Raw genomic sequence first — 20456 nt, forward strand, 5'->3', positions numbered from 1 at the left:
TATCACAATTTTATTGGCTCTAACATTTCACACTATCAGAATCTATTAAGTTAGTGAACGTAATTCGACTATAATGACTAAATTATTTTTTTGGCATACCTCAAGAATTTTTAAGTTCATTTTGATACTACATAGAGTTAATTGTAAATCAGGTAAACCATAAAGGCTGGTTTTGCATCTTTTCCATATTTGTAATAGAAAAAAATCACTAATCAAATCCATCACGCGAGATGGAAGGATCTAAAACTCATCAGCGGTGCTGAGTAGCTCATGTTATACTAATATTATTATATCTTTATCGTCGTCAATTGGTTGGATAGGGCACTTCAAACCCTTTTTTTTTTTTTTTTTTTTTTCTTTCTATTCAATACGAAAAAAAAGATTACATGGAAGCCAAAAACAAGAGGTAGGACTCCTCAACAACAGGTCCAAACAAAAATACAGTGCCTAAAATAAGTACAACAAACTAGGAAATGAGTCAGAAAAGGGAACACTCAGTACATTTATTTTTGACAGATAACTTAAACTCGAAGTTTTATTCCAACACAGTTTTTAAAACTTACGGATAAACAGAAAGCTGCTCTCGAATGCTGAGTTGAACAATCGAAAGTAAATGAATGAAGTTCATGTGTTGTAGGGGGTATATATAGATGATGTAAAAAGGTTAAGATCGACTCTCGATCTACTTAACGCCATACTTAGTGCATTGCTTTTCTGTCCATATGGTTCATGGTTCGTTTTGTCATTTTGCAAAAGTTGCTTACTTTTCTGTCCATGGCTCACTAGTACTCCTACTCTCACGGCTGTTTTTGTCATTTTGCAAAAGTTGCTTACTTTTCTGTCCATGGGTCACTACTCCTACTCTCACGGCTGTTTTATCATTTTTGTAATGCTTTAATTTAGGTCACCGAGAGAAAGAAGATAGTCAATTTTTTTTTTTTTTTAGAGTGAAATTTTGGTATATTAGGGCTTTGAGTTTTGAGTGGTTTTTCTTCCTACTCCTTTATACTCCATCTTTTGTTAGTGAATTTTTTCAGATCGTCTCCGCTAGTAAATGTAGATTTATTAAGCTGAATCACTCAAATCTTGATGTTGTGTGTGATTTATTTATTTTATATTCTGTTCTTTTCTACTTCTTTGGGATCCGTGCACAACAATGCGGCCATGATTATTAGCAATATCCGCATCCGCATAATCTGGTTATTACTTTTAGGTATCCGTATCCACATCATACGACTATTATATGTATTTGTATCGTACGATTAGTATCCGCTATATATATATATATATAAGGTAGTGAGCATTTTGGGCCTAAAAGTTCTAATTCATGCTTGTAGTAAATACAAAAAGGTATTGTCTATAATTGAACATTATTATTCAAATCACACTAGCTAATCATTTTGCCATAAATTATAAATCCGACAAGCATAAAAAAAATAATAATAATATCCGAAATGCAAAACATTAAAATAAAAAACAAAACAAAAACAAAAACAAAAAACGTAAATTAAATCTAAACGTAGTACATTCATAATCAAATGTTGATGGCAACAAATCTATTGCACACCCTAAAATTAGCACCTCTACAAGTACAAATCATGAATCAATTAAATGTAAAATATAATGACAATTGTATTGCAAAGATAACTACTCAAAGATTGCTTGGATGTGTTGGAATAAATTGGGTCAATCGAAGGACATGGGAGGTTTTGGCTTTCGAGACCTTGAAGTATTCAATCAAGCACTCTTGGCTAAGCAGGGTTGGCGAATAATCCAAAACCCGGAGTCCTTGGTTGGTAAGATTTTCCATGACAAATACTATCCGGGGAGCTCTTTTTTGGATTCAAATTTGCGAAGAAACCCTTCTTATGCTTGGCGGAGCATATGGGGAGGACGATCTCTTTTAACCGAAGGACTTATGTGGCGAGTGGGTGATGGAAAATCTATCAAGATTTGGGAAGACTGCTGGCTCCCTTTGGGCTGACTGCACCCACCTAACCATTAAGGTTCGCATAGTGCCAAGGTATGTGACTTGATCGATCAGGACAGTAGGTGGTGGAATGTACAGAAACTGCGAGGCACATTCTCGGAGATGGAGGTGAAGCAAATCTGTAACCTTGCTATATGCCCTGGACAACAGTCGAATCATGTGGTATGGGGGGGAACCAAAAATGGCGAGTTTTCAGTACGTAGTGCGTACAATATGAGGAAAGCGTCAATGGAAAGGAAGAAGGGCTCCTGTTCATATCTATAGACTTCTAGCAGTACAACTTGGAGAACAATTTGGAACGTGCGAGGATCAAAAGCGCTTCAAATGTTCCTCTGGAAGGCTTGCCAAAACATTCTGCCCACCAAAGCAAACCTGCATCGGAGATGTTGTGCTCCTGACCCGCTGTGTCCAATTTATGGCATCCATGAGGAATAGGTGGGTCATATCCTATGGCACTGTCAATCTGCTAGGGACGTATGGCTGGAGTGCCCGAGAGCTTTGCAAAAATGTGCAGCTGATGATACCACGTTTAGGGAAGTTTTTGAACGTTTACGGGAGAAGCTCAACGAAAACACCTTCCAACTCTTCACCACGGTAGCTCGGCTGATTTGGTTCAAAAGGAATAATTTGATCCATGAAGGAAATTTTCTAGCCCCAACTGCGGTCTTAAAACAAGCATATGAGCAAATTGCGACTTTTGAAAAGGCCAGAGCTTGCCAAACAAATAGCACGACTCCCACTGGGTCATCTCACAGGGTAGACAGATGGACGAAGCCACCGGAGAATGTGATGAAGGTCAATTGGGACGCTTCGGTTTCAAGGGAACTGAACCTGACGGGGGTGGGTGTAATTGTTCGGAACCATGAGGGGACTGTACAAGCTTCTTTTTGTACCTATAAAGAGGTGACTATGGAACCCTCATCGGCGGAATCTATGGCAATGTGGTATGAAAGGGAGGTGTGCAGAAAACTGGGAGCTCAAAATATAATCCTGGAAGGAGATGCTTTAGAGGTGGACCACACCCTGCAACGAGACAGTTTCTGGAGGGGAAGCTACTGCATGTTCATTGAGGAAGCTAAGAGAAATCTGCATATGTTTCCGGGGTGGAGTGTGCACGATGTTGTTAGACAAGCCAATGTAACAGCCCATAATTTAGCACAATTAGCCATTTCCCTTAGGAAGGAGAAGATGTGGATATGAGATTTTCCACCGTGTATCCACGGTAATGTACTTGCCGAGCAAGCTTGCTGATTTATCAATTTGGTGAGTTTTTCTTCAAAAAAAAAAAAAAAAAAAAAGAAAAAATTATAACTTTCATTACTAATGAATTTCTAAGTAGAGAGAAAGAGATAGTCCAGTCCTTAAATTTGAAGCTTATATATATAAAGGGAATACGGATGCGGTATCTCCTTCAAACTATTACCTAATTGACAATATGCTCCAAACTTTCAATTGTAACAATGTTTTTCCTAAATTACCAAAAAATTGTCAATGTCTCATAATGCCAATTAAAAGACAAAAATGATTTTAAAATTTTGCCAATAAGACAAAAATACCCTCAAAATTCAAAAAATTAAAAATTAAAAAAAAAAATTCTTAAAAAAATTAAAAAGTTTTTAAATCTCCGCTACCTATTTTTTCTTTTCTTTTCTTTTCTTTCTTTTTTTTTTTTAAAAAAAAAAAAAAAACACACACATTTTTCTTTTTTATTTTAATTATATAAGGGAATTTTCGTCATTCATTATTAATTGGGTGGTAATTTAAGGACCATAAAAGAGTCAACCATTGTACCCTTGTAGCATATAAGAACAAATTCAATTTCCACACTATTTATGCATTTATTCAATTGCCCAAAACAAAACCCTATCCATTTGAACATAAATTAGCTACAAACTGATTTATAGTTAATTCATACAAACTCATCTAATAAAGTGACATGTGTCCCATAACTATTTAAAAACAAAGAAACATGTGTGAAGCTTAAGATACACATGCCACTTTGTAGGTAGTCTCAAATGACCCTTCGGCGGTACTAATATTTACAATAACTTTCTAAGCTTCTAAGGCAAATGTACGTCCCATACCAACTTGAACTCTACCCCTATTTCGCACCGTGTTGTCTTATTTTCCCCTATCCTGTTCTATTACATGAATGTGTTACGTGATTGCGTAACTGACCGAGAACTCGAGCTTCGACAAGATAAGAAACTCTACCCCTATTTCGCACCGTGTTGTCTTATTTTCCCCTATCCTGTTCTATTACATGAATGTGTTACGTGATTGCGTAACTGACCGAGAACTCGAGCTTCAACAAGATAAGAAGCAGGATCTTGCTTCTTATTCTTACCTATGGTGCTAACTTGGGAAAATTAGCGTAGGAAATTGGAGGTTCCTGGGCCTCTTTCAAACAATAGAGTTTGAGAATATAATTTGCATGCCTTCTTATTAAAAGATCTCCTCTTTAAATAGAGGAAACTAAATCTTCTTGGAATTGAGTTCTAGAACTTAGAATTCAACTCCTACAATGACACTTACTCATTCACGTAGAATTCAATCCAATGAGGATTATTTGTAATTTAAACTAATAGAGATAACCTAAGATTTGAAAACAAGATAACTTGATAAGTGCTGCACTATTATCTAATGCAATACATATCCTAACTCAATTTAAATAAAAGACTCCAACTAATAATAAGATAAAGCAAAGCATAAACCTAAGGATGCTATATCTTAATTAAAAGACTCTAACTAACGAATCCAGCATGCAAGACTCCTTCTCACTTTCCAATACTTCCTCTCATAACAGAATGATGAATCATTAGTGAGAAAAATCCTCATATTTTTCTAATGTTTTCTTTAATATTTGTAGGGAAAAATGCAAAAGTAGTCATTGTGGTTTACCTAGTTTACAATTAGCTCCATGTGGTATCAAAATGGACTCAAAGATGCCTAAGGCATGCTAAAAAAACAATTTAGTCTTCCTCCTGGGTATGAGGATAAACTGCTTAGCCCGTCAGGGGTGAAAGCTCCTGGATTACCTGGTAACTGGTTCTGGCGGGTGGGGTCAATTACCCGTAGGAGTTTGATTAACAGTGAGGATTGTTGTACAGTATGCGTTTGCGACGTGCAATTAATCTGAGTAAAGTTCTCCTACGTTATCAAAAAAAAAAAAACAATTTAGTCTTTATAGTCAAATTCCGTCCACTAAATTTAACAGATTCTGTTAGTGTGATACTGACATAAATATGACAAGTATCACAATTTTATTGGCTCTAACGTTTCACACTATCATAATCTATTAAGTTAGTGAACGTAATTTGACTGTAATGACTAAATTGTTTTTTTGGCATACCTCAAGAACCTTTAAATTCATTTTGATATTACATAGAGTTAATTGCAAATCAGGTAAACCATAGAGACTGATTTTGCATTTTTTCCATATTTGTAATAGCAAAAAAATCACTAATCAAATCCATCAAGCGAGATGGAAGGGTCTAAAACTCATCAGCGGTGCTGAGTAACTCATGTTATACTAATATTATTATATCTTTATCGTCGTCAATTGATTGGATAGGGCACTTCAAACTTTTTTTTTTTTTTTTTCTTTCTATTCAATACGAAAAAAGATTACATGGAAGCAAAAAACAAGAGGTAAGACTCCTCAACAACAGGTCCAAACAAAAATACAGTGCCTAAAATAAGTACAACAAATTAGGAAAATAGTGAAAAGGGAACACTCAGTACATTTATTTTTGACAGATAACTTAAACTTGAAGTATTATTCCAACAGAGTTTTTAACTATTTTATTTTATTTTTTTTTCTCCTAGTACCTGAAATTTACAAAGTCTTCTTATGTAACAAGGGGTCAGAAATGACTTGGGGCTTAAAATCTGGCTTCAAATAATTAGCAAGCAACTCTGCATACATCTCATACCGGGCAGTCATTCGGAAGCCCCACTTGTCTTTTAGCTGCCTGCAAAGGTTAAGATCCATGTCTGAGATCAACAATCCATCCCTGTTGCGGGAAAGAGATGGAGTGCAAGAAGCATCTGGGGCACTAAAATGGCTGGATCCATAAAAGTGCCCAAAATCTGCATGTTGTGGCTTTCCATCACCCGAAGTGAATGGATTGGGGAATATCTCAGTCCCTACTCGGTTGATTGACCCAACAAAGTAACTGTTTGCCATTGCAGCATTTCGGGCCTGTAAAACCAAAAGATAGTATGTCAATTTCAAGTATTTCTATTTAGTAGTCTCTTGTACAACTACCATATACTTGAATGATGTTGCATTAAAAATCAGCCATTCGATCAGAGCTTGTAAAATAAAAAAACACAAGCTAGTTTTTACAGTCACGTCATCCAATTGTACATGAATCTATTAAATAGCATAACTCCTCAAGTTCTTATTGAGAAATTATGTTACATCTACAATACCATTATCAAAATATAATTGCAACATGAAGAAGCTTTTGATATATCATGTTATTTACTGCTAAGAAGACTTGTGGATGGAACCCATCTCAAAAGAACATGAAGCTGCTATTTAACTATCATTATTCCTAATGTCAAGGTGCCAAAGTTTAAAGAAAGCATAACCATCTCAGAAGCAAAATCAAGATTCAAAAGAGAGAAATCCATCACATGAAAGTGAATTTTTATAATAAAGAAAATGGATAGAGAATGACCTCGATGGGCCACCTTGGTTCACTGAGTTCGCCAAGGGTTGAAAACAATTTCTGCACCGTTCAAGCCGAAAGCTATCCAATTCAAAGGATGGTGCCTCCTGTAACAGATATTAACACCGATCTCTCCATAAGCCGTCTCAAAAACGGGATGCCCTGTGTTGCCTTCCATATAATACGTGCTCTCATTGAAGTCCCCGACTCTTGGTATATGGTTCTGCCAAAAAAAGCTAACTTCATTATGTACTCCAAAATTATTTAGCTTACTTTCCGATGTTTGCCAATTATGTTGCCGTGATTTCCAATTATAACAGCAGTGTTCCAAAGAGTCTCTCCATGATTGACATCCCTCTCAAGAATTGAACTTATAATGACCATATTATATTTAAGTGCAAGATCCTGAAGAAATCATGTTGATTCCCCATCTACAGGCTCTGCAAATTCACACTGCCTCTTCTCTCGCGTACAAAAGGCAAATGGCATCATCCATGCTTCCTGTATTAATTTTTTAAAAGAAATGTTACAATTTCAGACTTGAGATGGAAGTGAATCAATAAAAGTATTTCGAGCCACATGCCATGACTTACTTGCAGGCATAATATGTTGACTCCTGAAGAACCGGCCGCCTCGATGATTGGCTTTAGTTTCTAAAAGATAGCCCTCTTTTGGTCCAGAAAGGGGGCAGTTGTTGGAAGAGATTTAGAGTTCTGAATAAGACCAACCCTAACAACTCTAGGTGCTCTCAATAATTCTTTGTCAGCGTGAAAGCAAAAGGCCTGAAAAGATTAATATGAAAATTCATCAACAATGTAACAGCAATTATTTAAGGATTATCATCTGATACTAATAACATGCATATGTTGCATGTAGAATTCCTAAAAAGTCCTGTCTCCACATTGTACAACAAAATCATATTTCTTCATCCCACATTATGTGTTTTCCTTTTTAGTCTGTCCCAAACTAGATGAAAGTTTCTAATAATGAAAGGGTATCCATTTATCTTCCTATGAACCCATCTTTTCCCAAATTTGAACTTACCTATTTTAAAATTTGAAACTACATTTCTTGCCCTGTCTAAAACCATTTGAGCAGTGTTTGTTTCCTTAAAATGCATGCGATTTGTAAACTTTCAAAAACTGTGGGACGGATGGAGTATACTTGAATAAAAATTCTAAAACTGAACCACCAAAGCAACAGGCAGGACAAATGCCTACCTGAAGGTCAAAATCATGTTCTGAAGAGAGAGCTTTAGCGGATTCTGGGAGAACTATCGTATCAATTGCCCTTCCACAATCAAGCCCAAGTAGCAAGCGGCTGACTTCCAGCAAAATTGTGATAAAGTTTTAAGAAAATATCCCAAAATGTGTACATGTGGTGAATGCACAACTTCCATCACAATTACAGAAATTTTAAAGTTGTGCATAAGCAAGGAGAACAGGTTAACTTAACCCCCCCACCCCACCCCCGAAAAACAAGAAGAAAAAGATCAAGTAGAAATTAAAACACAAAACAAAGAATGAACTAAAATTACATTCCATGTTTTCGAAGGATTCATATCTGATAAATATATTCAACAAGTGAACGAAACACAGAGAATGGAACTTTTAATAGATTAATAATCCCAAATTCTTGCTAAAACTACTTCCTTAATGTATTCCTTTCTTGTATGGACTTTTCAACACTAGCAAAGTACTCATGTCAAACAGGGGTGCTACACAAAAGAAAAAAAATAATAATAAAAAATAAAAAAAATAAAAAAAATAAAAAAATAAAATAAAACTTCATTTTACTCTATACATATTGAAGACTTGCATATTTCGGCTATCCAATTATGCTCCTTGGGCCTAAATTCTACAATTTGGCGAGTAGACAAATCTAAAGTACAGAAAAGCTCTTACAGGCAACATGCTCAATGCAACACCACAAATATTCGACTATGATCTACAAATTGTGGATAATTGAGTTCAAATGCATGCATGGATGTTACTTTCGTGATTGTTTAACAGTAAAAGGATGTCAGAACTAATATACAAATGTCCACATAGTCGACCATATTTAATTCCGCTCAGCTAACTATACATATAGGTCCCATAAATTCTGGAATTCTGGTAGCCAGGTTAGCATTGAGATGGTTGGTTTCTCACATCATCAAAACTAGTCGGACAAAACTGAGTCTTTCTACAGTTGGTTAAACAGATATGGTCCATAGTATGGTTGCTTCTAGTCCTTGTGCTAAATTTAGAAAGACTTATTTCCCACCTGATCTTTCTGGGCCGATTTTCACTGCAGAGGAACCAAATCCTTTATCGAAGAGTTTTGCTTTCTGGGTTCAGTTTACACGGCCACAACAATTGCAGATATATATAAAAACCAAATCCTCCAAATCAAAATTCTAAATTTTTTAAAAAAACTCCAAATTTATACTGGGTTTGCAACCAAATCCACGAATTTCAGTTCATTCAATAAAACCAATACTTTCTTATTTCAGTTCATTCAATAAAACAATTACTTTCTTAATCGTTCCAAATAAACTAGTCGCTGATATAAGGAATCGCCAAGTTTGAAAACACTGAAGCACACTGTAAGTGCAATAGTACAGAGAGTTCACAAAACGAAATTGATCAAACAAAGTTTCGGATCAGATTCAAACCCGTTGACAGATACATATATATCGAAAACTTAGCTCCAGCTGATAAACCCAGAAAAAAATTAGTGAAAATGGGGGGGAAAAAGAAGAAGTTAATGACCTGGAAGATCTCAGGCTTGAGATTTGCGTTCAGGAGAGCGTGAAGTGACTCGTACCCACAAATGGAACCGTCTTTCAGGGACTTGCTTTCTTCTACGCCTTCTCCATTTTCAGCTTCAACGTCCTGGTTTTTCTCCATTTCTTTCTTTTAGTTCTTGCACGCAGAGATAGAGGCAGAGAATGGTGGTGGAAATGGAATGAGTATGACTCGGACGACGAAGACGATTTGTCTCTCTGAATAATATTATAATAGTAAAAACTTTGAAGCGTGGGCTATTGGAAATTATCTAAAGTGGTTGGTTGCAGAGTAGCGGTCGTGGGTGCGGCAAATGGACCTGTTGCAGTTTTTTGTTTTTAAATATATATATATTTTTTTTTGAACTTTTCAATACGAGAAAAGAAAAAAACAAAATGAAAATTACATGAAATACAATACAAAGGGGAAAAGGCTATTATTAAAATCGTTGAGAATTTGTCAAATAAATGGCTTGATCGTCAAAGTAACAGGTACATTAAAGAAGGTAGCAAAAGTAGGTAAAGTTCTGTAAACAGAACAAATTATGAACCACTAAGGAACATGAAGGGATATGATGGCCTTAAGACCCTTCAACTCCATCTGAATTCCTAATGCAGGAGACACAGAAACAAGACATGACCCTCGAAATATCCTTCAACCTTCTCTGAATTTGGGCAAATGGGTAATGCAATTTTGCGAGTTAAAAATCGTAAAAATTGTGTTGTTTGAAAATGTGTTTTTTAAAAGTTGTGGATTGAAAATAAAAAATAAAAAATAAAGTATGTTTTTAAATTGCAGGTAAGTTAGTGTTTTTAAAAACGAATGACTTTAAGTTACACTGCAAATTTAGAAGTCAAATCACATTTTTTTTTTTATCACATGCTTGACTATGCTTAAAAATTTACAATCTCAAAATTTGTTTTTGGTTCTTTTGAGAATCTAGTTATCATTTGGTTATTTCATCACAAATATATTGTTGAAGTAGCAGATTCAGGAGCTATCAAATGGGCTCGTTATATTTAGTTTTTCTCTAAAAAACTTATAAAATTCATGAAAATACCCATCTAACAAACTCCATTTTCTACTTTATATTTAACTTACCATAGATGCTCTCTACATTCTAAGAGCCAAAATGCTGAAGTTATATAATTTTTTAAGCTTATTTTTTACCCTCCTCTTTCTTGATTGGTTTAAAACTAATAAGATATATAATAATATTTAACTAAAATAGAGAAAGGCATATGTTTGACTCATTCTCTAAATTTGATAAAATGAATTTTTCTCCTCAAATTTTACTTTTATTTGAAAAGTCTATTGTAAATACTCTAAACTCCACAAGAAGAACTTTTGATCAACATTTGTATACATACGGTTGGGCAAAACCCACCTACTATCTTCTTGATTTGAGGGGTTGTGATTCACCCAACGCTGGCATGATTAGCACGCCAGGCAAAAAACCTTTTTTTTTAATATTTTAATTAAAAAAAAAAAAATTGGCACGCCAGCATTCTGTTTTACTTCACCCTGATTTGAGAGGTTATCAAGCCAACTTGTGCTGCCAGCTGATTGGCTGCTGATAGGCCTCGACTTGGGGCTGGTAACATGATTTTCAATTCTAAGTAAGTTGGGTGTGTAAAGCTTCATCATCTAAATATAGTAAAGAGAAAGAAAGACACGGAGTTAGGGTAGTTTGACCAATGACCTACGTCCACAAATCAAAGGTTTTTCTTGACTACGTCTTTCCTTATTCATTTGATTGTATACACGATTCTATATATAGAAAAAGAGTTTGAATGTAACAAGTCTCTTTTACTTCTACATTAACCAACCATATTGTAATCATTGTTTCTTGAATTCTTGTAACTCTTGTCTTAATACACTCCCATAAACCCAATGGTAGATCATGTACGTTGAGGTTTTATCCTGAACATCAAAGGGTTGAGAAAAATGGCTTTTATGATTTGAATTGGAACATTGGCTGTTACCGTAATGGGAAAACAGCTACTTTTGGCCAACATTGGCTACTTTTGGTCTGAACTTGGATGATAAGCATGCTCCGACAATGAAGCATATGTTCAATCCAACGGTTACGCATTAAGGAAGAGTGATTGAGAAGAAAGAAAGAGACATTATCCATAAATACCGAATTTTAATTTGTAATCCATGAAAATGAGCTTCCTCATTGTACGACCTCTCCGCATTACCTGGAAATGATAAAACAAACAATTAGCAACTAATACCTACCATTCTTATCAAGATCCTAAGCCAAACACAAAAAAGGGCACCGTAACAACTTTAACATATATACTAACCAAAATGACATTACTATAATACAACTAAAAATGAACTAACTAGAAATAACAACAAACATCATCAATGCAATATGTATCTCTTACAAAGTCCATAGGAAATAATATATTAAACAACATTTGACGCAAAAACAATACTAAAAGCAATCAAATATATCACCAAACCAACGAAGATAAAACAAATTGCAACAAGAGTTGCAATATATATATATATATATATATATATACACCAATTTTAATGCAATATTCAAAACCCAAAAAAAAAAAAAAAAAAAAAAATTGCATTATCTGATCCATTCCTTACCGACGATCTCACCACCAAACGGGTTGGGGAGTCTTTGTCCGGCACATCCTTAACTCGAGTCATCTCAAACGCGGACCTCGAGTGCATCATGGACTCAAGCTGACAAAAAGGGGTCTCATACATCAAATTAATATGCACTCACATTTACATTATTTGATTTTGTTTACCCGTTTACGTTCTTTTTTCACATTCTCATTTTCTTTTTTTCCCAAATATTCATATTCATTTGTTAGATATTAGAGACCCTAGTTAAATAAAAGTAAATCTAGCTAGGGTAAGTAGTCTTTTTTGTTTTTGTTTTTGTTTTTGTTTTTTTTTTTTTTTTTTTCTCCTTTTGTTGGAATTTTTGGTCGTATAACATTTATAAAATTTAATAGGGCAAAACCTAAACAATATACAAGTCCAAATTTAAATGCATTTATTATTATATATCATTAAACAAATAAAATAAATAAATCTAAGTTAATTACAAGTTGTAAAAATATAACAATCAAAACCACATGGTTGTTCATATATACCAAATGCCAAATAACAATCATAACACATAGCACAAATCACCTAATTAATTAACAAATTAACAATAATTAACTATCTCAAACAAATCAAAATTTAAATAATTAACACAAAAAATCAGTATATATATATATAAAAAAAAAATTGAAATGCATATATATATATATATACACACTGTGAGGAGCTCTTGTAGGAGCTAGATGCGGAGGGAGAGAGGATGATAGCCTAAGATGGCAGAGAGAAGGACGTACGGCCGGCGGGTTTAGTTACGGAGGAGACTTCATGAGAGAGACTATACGGGCTGGGTGGAGAAGAGAAAAAAAAAAAAAAAAAAAAAAAAAAAAAAAAAAAAAAAACCTTCAGCTTCAGGTAGAGAATGGCGGAAGAAAGGAGAAAGAAGGAGAAAAAAGAAAGGAGAAAAAGGAGAAAAAAAGGAAAGAAGGAGCTGGCGGTCGAAGGAGGGAAAGAAAAGAAAGAAAAAAAAATTCAAGTGCCTCAATTAATGAGACATGGCTCGCACACTTTTGTGGGGTTGTGGTGACGGGCTCGCCTTCCCAAGCAGTAGCTATAGCTCAAACCGGACATTCCACAGCAGGTGGGAACCCCGATGATAACGCCCAATGAGGAAAACTACACTGGTCGCCCCTTCCCACCTTTTTAATTAGAAAAAAAAAAAAAATGAGGCATGGCACGCTGCAGGGGGAGATGGGACATATGCGAGCGGGGGTTGGCTCGAGGGGGATCCTGCCATATGTGGCACGTCAGAATAGGGCTGACGTGCCACACAGCAATAAATTTTAAAAAATATTTAATATATTTAAATATTTACTTTAATTATTTACTTTATAAATATATAAATAATTAAATAAAATACATTACATTAAAATAAATAAATTAAAATTTTGTTAGTAATTAATATATTAAGAAAAGTAGAGGCTTAGAGAAAATTAAGAAATCTAATTATTTTGATTTAATTAATTGTGGATACTTAACTAGCTTGTGGGGTTCTAACACACAAAAGGTTGATATAACTTTGAATAATTTAGTATGACAAACCAAATTTTATTAATATTTGAATTGTCTTTTGAATAAAACTATGGTAATATAGTTAGGAAATTGCCAGACATGCAGTACTCAATGTTCATAAAATTGTATGATTTTCTCTCTAATGCATTTATATTATCAAATTCATAAGATAGCATGTCATCACCAAAAGATGTTTAGGACATTGACTGATAAGATAAGTGTATGTCTCTCTCATTGTGCAGGCTGCACGCAGCTAGCAATTAGATTGCTTTAATGTAGGAGAATGGCATTCAAAGTAAAATTAAAAGAATTAAAAAAGAAAGAATTGATAAATTAAAAATCAATTTTCCAACCATCTTTTAACAATTCCCATATAGTGGGGATCAGTGATAAATATACTAAATTAATTTGCAGAATGAAGGGATTAAATATGTCGTATATGTTTATGATTATTTCTTCAAGTAAGTAGTTATTTTCAAAAGGGTCTCTCTCTCTCTCTCTCTATATATAATAATAATAATAATAATAATAATAATAATAATTATATAATTAGTAGAATTAATTAATGGAAGGAAGCATGCATGTATGCATCATGATCATTATATAATTAACTTAACTTTATTAATTATATAGCTTATAGCATGTACATGCAATATATTTAATTCTAATGAGAACAATAATTAATTAGAGAGAGAGAGAGAGAAAAAAAAAAAAAACCAAGGATTGATAATTCGGTTCACATTATATAATAATTTTATTATATATATATAGTTTAAACTAGCTATATATATAATTAATTTTGATAAGATAAACATATAAGAAAAAAAAAAATTCAAAACCGAAAGGTCATGCCCAAGCCGGGTGTTCTACATGCCCTTGTTGCGTGTCATGCTTGTTATAGACAATGGAATATTTCAAAGTATGACTGATATTTCATGCTTAATAAATTCAGCTTTGTGCATGAATCAACTTATGCACAAGTTGAACAATTAAATATAGATATTCCCAATCGATTGAATACAAAGAGTTTGCTTTGTGGTTGAATTATTTTATTAAAGAACTGCAAATTCAAGGTTCCACCAACTAAACTTGCCAAAGCAACAACTTGTTTAGTGCTTTAATTAACATATTGAAGGATCCCAGCAGTCCGACTAACCAATGTTCCTTCCCATCAAATTTGTAGTTGAAAAAGCTCTTTGAAGTTTGAAAGCCATTTTTTATTTAAAACCACCAAAAACCTTATAATTAGAATATTAAAGTAATATTGTTAAAAATCGGGAAAACCGGAACCGGGTGCATATATAATTATATATATAAAACAATATATTTTAATATTTTATATTAATAATTTAATATATATATATTAATATTTTTTTTTGGGGGGTTTTTTTGCCATTTACCACTTAGGATTCATTTCAGTTCACGCCTCTCTTCTTCCTTCCGGTGGCCTCTCTCTCTCTCTCTCTTTTTGTCCATACATAATACATAATACTACGGGTTGACACCCCTAGTATTTTGGCCAAGACAAGGAAGGCATCCCTCCGGACCAGCAGCACCTCATCTTCACCGACAAGCAGTTGAAGGACGGGCGTACCCTCGCCGACTATAACATTCAGAAGGAGTCCATCCTCCACCTTGTCCTCCGCCTCCGCGGTGGTCAACTCTAATTGATTTTCGTTTCCCTTATGCTTTTGTTGTGGTCTTGTGCATGGGTGCTACTGATTAAGCCTGCCTTGTAATGAAATATCAACCAATCCATGATTCATCTCAAGACAACAAAGCATTAGATTTACAGCCACAGCGGCAACAGTTCAGTCTTAAAAGCATAGTTCAGTCGCCGTCGCCGGAGCCAAATGTGGAAATTACGGTTATGGTGAAGAAGCCAGGTGGGAAATTCACAGAGTAGTGGTGGATCCGGTGGAGAAACAGTTGATGAAGTTCGTGAGCTAAGGATTGTGATAGAGGAGGAAGCTGAAATTCATGGCCGGCCACCCATTTTGACCAACGGGTACCCTTTGTTTTTTATTTTTTATTTTTTATTTAGTTTTTTAAAGTTTTTTACTTGTTTTAATATTTTTAATTTTTTAATTATTAGTTTTTTTATATTTTTTAGTTCCTAAATAATTGCTTATTATTTTTTTTTAAAAAAAATCCTTTCTTTTTTTTTTTTTTTTTTTTTTTTTTTTTTCCTTCGGTTTGGTGCAGTTTTGGATAACCACAGTTATGTGATAGTTTGCACTACCACATAGAAGCCGGATCCACGACTGTTATACAATTGAGATAACGTAATAATTACAATTAATCATTTGTTTTTTCTAAGTGTAGATTTAGTAGCTGTCACATCATTAAATTACATAAGAGTCAGTCTACTTAAACAACATTACTCAACATACTAATGTTGCAATGACTTTCATGGGTGTGTTCATGATTCGATCAATAAATTACTGTTGAACTTTGGACAAAGGAGTTGGAATTGACGCTATTTAATTATAATTAGCCTTTAATTACACATGTACATCCATATAGTTTATCTTTTACGAGGCCCAATTTTCAAGTTTAATTATTCACCAGACTTCTATCACACATTTTTCTGTGTTTAATCTCTAGGTTACAAACACCTTTATGCGCTTTTTTTGTTTCAACATTTATATATCCTTTCAAGTTCAACCTTAATTATTTGAGATACTCTTTTCTTTTCTTTTCTTTTCTTTTTTTAATGAAAAATAAAATATCCTTAATACCACAAGTTACTTTTATACTATAAGAACTTGTAAGAATTATAAGCCTTCATCTTAAATCAACTCGAATTACTTCTAAGATGGAGTTAACCACATTAACACCTTAACCGGGGGGGGGGGGGGGGGGGGGGTGGGTGTGGTTCTTCAGCACTACCAAATTTTTAAAAAAGCCTTTAAAATATATGTTTTTATGAGTATTTTCCTTGCAAAATTTATTGTTTCCATCTCCCCTCAAGTTTTAGTTCTGTCCTTCTATACCCTTTTTTAGACATAAAGAAAATCAATGATGGTGAATATCAATTGTATCCCTCACGTTCCTAACAACAATTGAATAACTTGGTATTAAAGCTCTTGGATCAAGGCTTGTAAAAAAAAAAAAACTGATTCAAATGCTGATTTTTACTACTACATCATCCAGTTGTATAAAAGTCTACTAAATAGCATTACTCGTCAATTCTTATTGAGAAAATATGTTACATCTACAAGACCATTATTAGAATGAAAAATGCATAATTCTGGTAACAAGTTACTCATATTTTAATGCATGAAAAATCTATAATAAGTATATTATATTTAATAGTCATAGCTAGCTCTTAACCGCTTCTCAATAGGCTTGTCACTGTTCTGGAGGACATATAGTACAAAACCAGTACCCTAAATATTGTTGCATATTGACTGAGCTCGACTCGGGTGGCTCACGCTGCTAATGACATCCATCCTAGTAATCACTAATCAAATATGGTTGCTCTGGTCAAAATACAAACATTGAATCTAAGGCCGAAATATAAACACAGATCTTTGAACCATTGGGTCAAGCCCATATATATACATGTGTCCACCATCCTTTTAGGATGACACACACCATATGCTCAATTATTATAAACCATATAATAAATATAATCATTTGAAGTATTTATAAGCATTTGATAAAATCATAAGGCTCATGACATAATTTCTTAATTGAACAAAAGAAATTAAAGTATGCTCAGTTTTAGGGCTAACAAATTTTTACATGACCTACAAACTTGGCACAAAATTTGTGGGCGGAGTGGAGGTTTGGCATAAAAGAGTTCAGGTCATAAACAGGTCAACCTGCTTGACTCGTTTATGAAATTATGGATATTTTTTATATAATAAATACATGTTGGAACAGGTCAAACATGTCAATCAGGCCATGATTGGATCGCAATGGGTCAAATGAGTTATGTTTGGTTAGGTCAAACAGGTTAAACATGTCGCATCTAGGTCTAAACGGGTCAAACAAGTTGACTTGTTTGTAACCTGTTTATTAAATGGGTCATGTCGGGTCATTCTCGGGTCGTGTCAAGATTGAAGGGTTTGACCCGTTTAATTAAACGGGTTGTGTTCTGGTTGATCGTTAATAGGTTGGTGAGTCAAGTGGGTTGAACCGAACCGAACCAAACCCGCCAACTTGAATTCCAGCCCTACTCAATTCTTCGGTATAATGTGTAGTGAAATAAAACTGTCATGTAAGCATTTGCTTACCTTAGGCAATTCTCTTCACTCTTAGACATCTTAATCTTCAAATCACAGCAAATCGAACTCTAGTGTTAGACACATTCTACGCTGGAAATCTTAATATTGAATGTAAAACCTTAATCATGCAGTTAAAATCCTAATAACAGTTACTACCTTCATCAATCATTTGATGTCGAGGGTCGAACGTTAGCTATGCTTACATTGATCGTTTGGCCTTGGGGTGGAATGTTCAATGGCTGCGAGGAACTATAATCTATTAAGAATCTCCTCCTACACCCTATTCAAAAACTTAAACAAGAGCTCTAGAGATCTTAGAAGCACTGAAAATATCATACATTATATTATGCACATACATTTTAATCAAGCATGACTTTGTATATTTATTTTAATAAGACATCAAAGGTACAAGCTTAATTTGCTTTCTTAATTGAAAATCTGTTGTTAGCCAACCAAAGAAAAGTGTTTTAAGGCACTGAAATATAGATGCTTTAACACTGTTCTGACTTAAAAAGAAAACCATCTTTAAGGTTTACATTATAGATGAAAGAAGTAAACTTTCTTTTTGTAAAAATGCCAACTTTATTACTACATGTGAAATGAAAACAACTACTCGTACGTGTTTAAGTACCAAAATCACAATATTAATCATGTATAAAAACTGAGTATTAAGATTGGGTTAGCTTGGCTCCCTTAATTAACACAATATAGAAGCTTCTCCAACAATAGAGGAATAAAACCTCCAAGTTTGCCCATTTCTCTTTCTCTCTCTCTCTTTGTCTCTCTAAGGCTTGGCATGCGAAAATGGGACGACATTGGACCTATGGTTTATTCTAGGTCTTTAAATAGGACACAAGGGCGTACAAAAAGTTAAAACTCTTTAAATATTGCTCATGTAGATGTCATCAACCGTTTGATAAGAAAGATCGAACGTTCATGAGGAAACTTTGTTTGTTCGAGAGAAAATTTCGAACGTTCGATAAAACATAACTTTATTTTGGAACATTTATTTTGTTAAAATATATATTCTTCATGATTAATTTGCATTTTGTAAATAGTTCGTTGGAATTCTTTTGTACGTGAATAAACTAAGGATCTAGCTTTGTAAGTTATCATTATCGCTTAAATAAATATATTTGTATATGTATTTATTTTCAAGGTATTACAGACAAATTGGCAGGTTGGGGTTATAGAGGAGAGGTTCAATGTGTTCTTTGTATGCAGAGCATAGAACACTTGTTCTTTGGTTGTAGGTTTAGCAAGAGACTTTGGCTTGACTTATTGAGGAAAAGAATGCTGTATAGCCCTCCTCCATCTGGGAATAATCTCAAAGGAATGGAAAGCAAGATTTAAGGGTTGTTGTTTTGCAAACTCTCTTGGTGCATGTGCTGCTGTCTACCACTTAGGCGTAGACTTGAAGAAAAATTGCTCCTTGATGTTACTTGGGGTGTGGAAAAAATAAAAAAAATAAAGAGAGAGACTTAAGAGGCAAAGGAAAATTTAGGAGAAGTGTCTTAAACTTTTGATTGTAGATATTTGTCAGCAGTGGGGTGCATGTGTCCACTGTGATTCTGCATGCGCATATTGTTGCTGGCTAGAAAATTTGGGTGTAATGTTGGTTATTTGTTTGTATTGTTGGCTAGCTTGGTGATCTTGCTAGCTTTTAGATTTTGTGTACATTTGTTTTGAGTAATGAAATTTAGACCAACATCTAAAAACAAAGGGAAAATTCTTCCAGATAGACAACATTTTCTAATGCCTAATTGTTTGAGTGATTAGAAACAAATTAATCAAATGATATTAGATGTGGTCACATGGGGGATCGGAGGTTTAATTAGTCGACGTACCAAAGCTTTGCGAGCCACATCATTGTCTTAAATTAATCAAATGATGTATGTTATTAAAAAAACATGGGCTTCTCACATGTTAAGGAATATATATATATATATATATATATATATATATATATATATATATATATATATTATTGAGAGCGTCTTTGATGAGGCTGTTGTACAAAATGGGACTTTAGTGCCACCAATTAGAAGATGACATCTCAGTACATTGTATTAAATTTACACCTAAATAAAAGGCACACCTAAATAAAAGGCACAACCACACTTGATTCAAACCAAATAATAAACAAAAACAATTTTTAAAATAAAAACAAAATTAAGAAATTAGGAAGGGTGGCTGTGCAGCCACTCCAGCCAATGGGGGTGGCCGCCAGCCATCCCCAACAAGTTATGGGGTAGCGTGCGTACACCCCCATGGCCTGGGGTGGCAGCCAACCACCCAATGGTGGTTGATCTCTTATTATTACAAAGCATTTTTAATTTTTTTTTTTTTAATGGATTAAACCTGATATAATCAGGTGGTTTGGTTTTATTTTGTTACTATGTTCCATACTGAGGTGGTAACCTCTCATTAGTGGGCACAAAAGGGTTGTTTTGTGCAACTTCCCCATATAAGTTATTCTCCATTTTATTATATGACTATAAGTTTGTAGCAATTTTTTGTCCGTTTGTGGGTAGAGGTTTTTCTTTTTGTGGTCGAGGGAAGAAAAGAAATGTTATACATACATACATACTCTCACAATTTTAAGTGCATATTTTTTTAATATTATCATTAA

At 34.1% G+C, this 20456-nt stretch overlaps 1 protein-coding gene and 1 pseudogene across 2 annotated transcripts; one reads left to right on the forward strand and one right to left on the reverse strand.

Annotated features, from left to right (window-relative positions):
- The first annotated feature begins 1934 nt into the window (after window positions 1–1934).
- Window positions 1935–3190, forward strand: LOC132177991 (uncharacterized). Its single transcript, XM_059590461.1, has 2 exons — window positions 1935–2023; window positions 2461–3190. The coding sequence occupies exons 1-2, from the start codon at window positions 1935–1937 to the stop codon at window positions 3188–3190; spliced, it is 819 nt and encodes a 272-aa protein (XP_059446444.1).
- A 2588-nt stretch (window positions 3191–5778) lies between these two features.
- Window positions 5779–9560, reverse strand: LOC132179444 (beta-ureidopropionase-like; annotated as a pseudogene). The gene is made up of 7 exons (XR_015911893.1): window positions 9423–9560; window positions 8935–8998; window positions 7890–7993; window positions 7263–7451; window positions 6943–7170; window positions 6679–6892; window positions 5779–6194 (listed from the first exon to the last, which is right to left on the reverse strand). The product of XR_015911893.1 is annotated as a beta-ureidopropionase-like (transcript).
- Between the last annotated feature and the right edge of the window lie 10896 nt (window positions 9561–20456).

Source organism: Corylus avellana, chromosome 4 (assembly GCF_965113065.1).
Source record: "Corylus avellana chromosome 4, dhCorAvel1.hap1.2, whole genome shotgun sequence".
NCBI classification, from domain to species: Eukaryota; Viridiplantae; Streptophyta; class Magnoliopsida; order Fagales; family Betulaceae; genus Corylus; species Corylus avellana.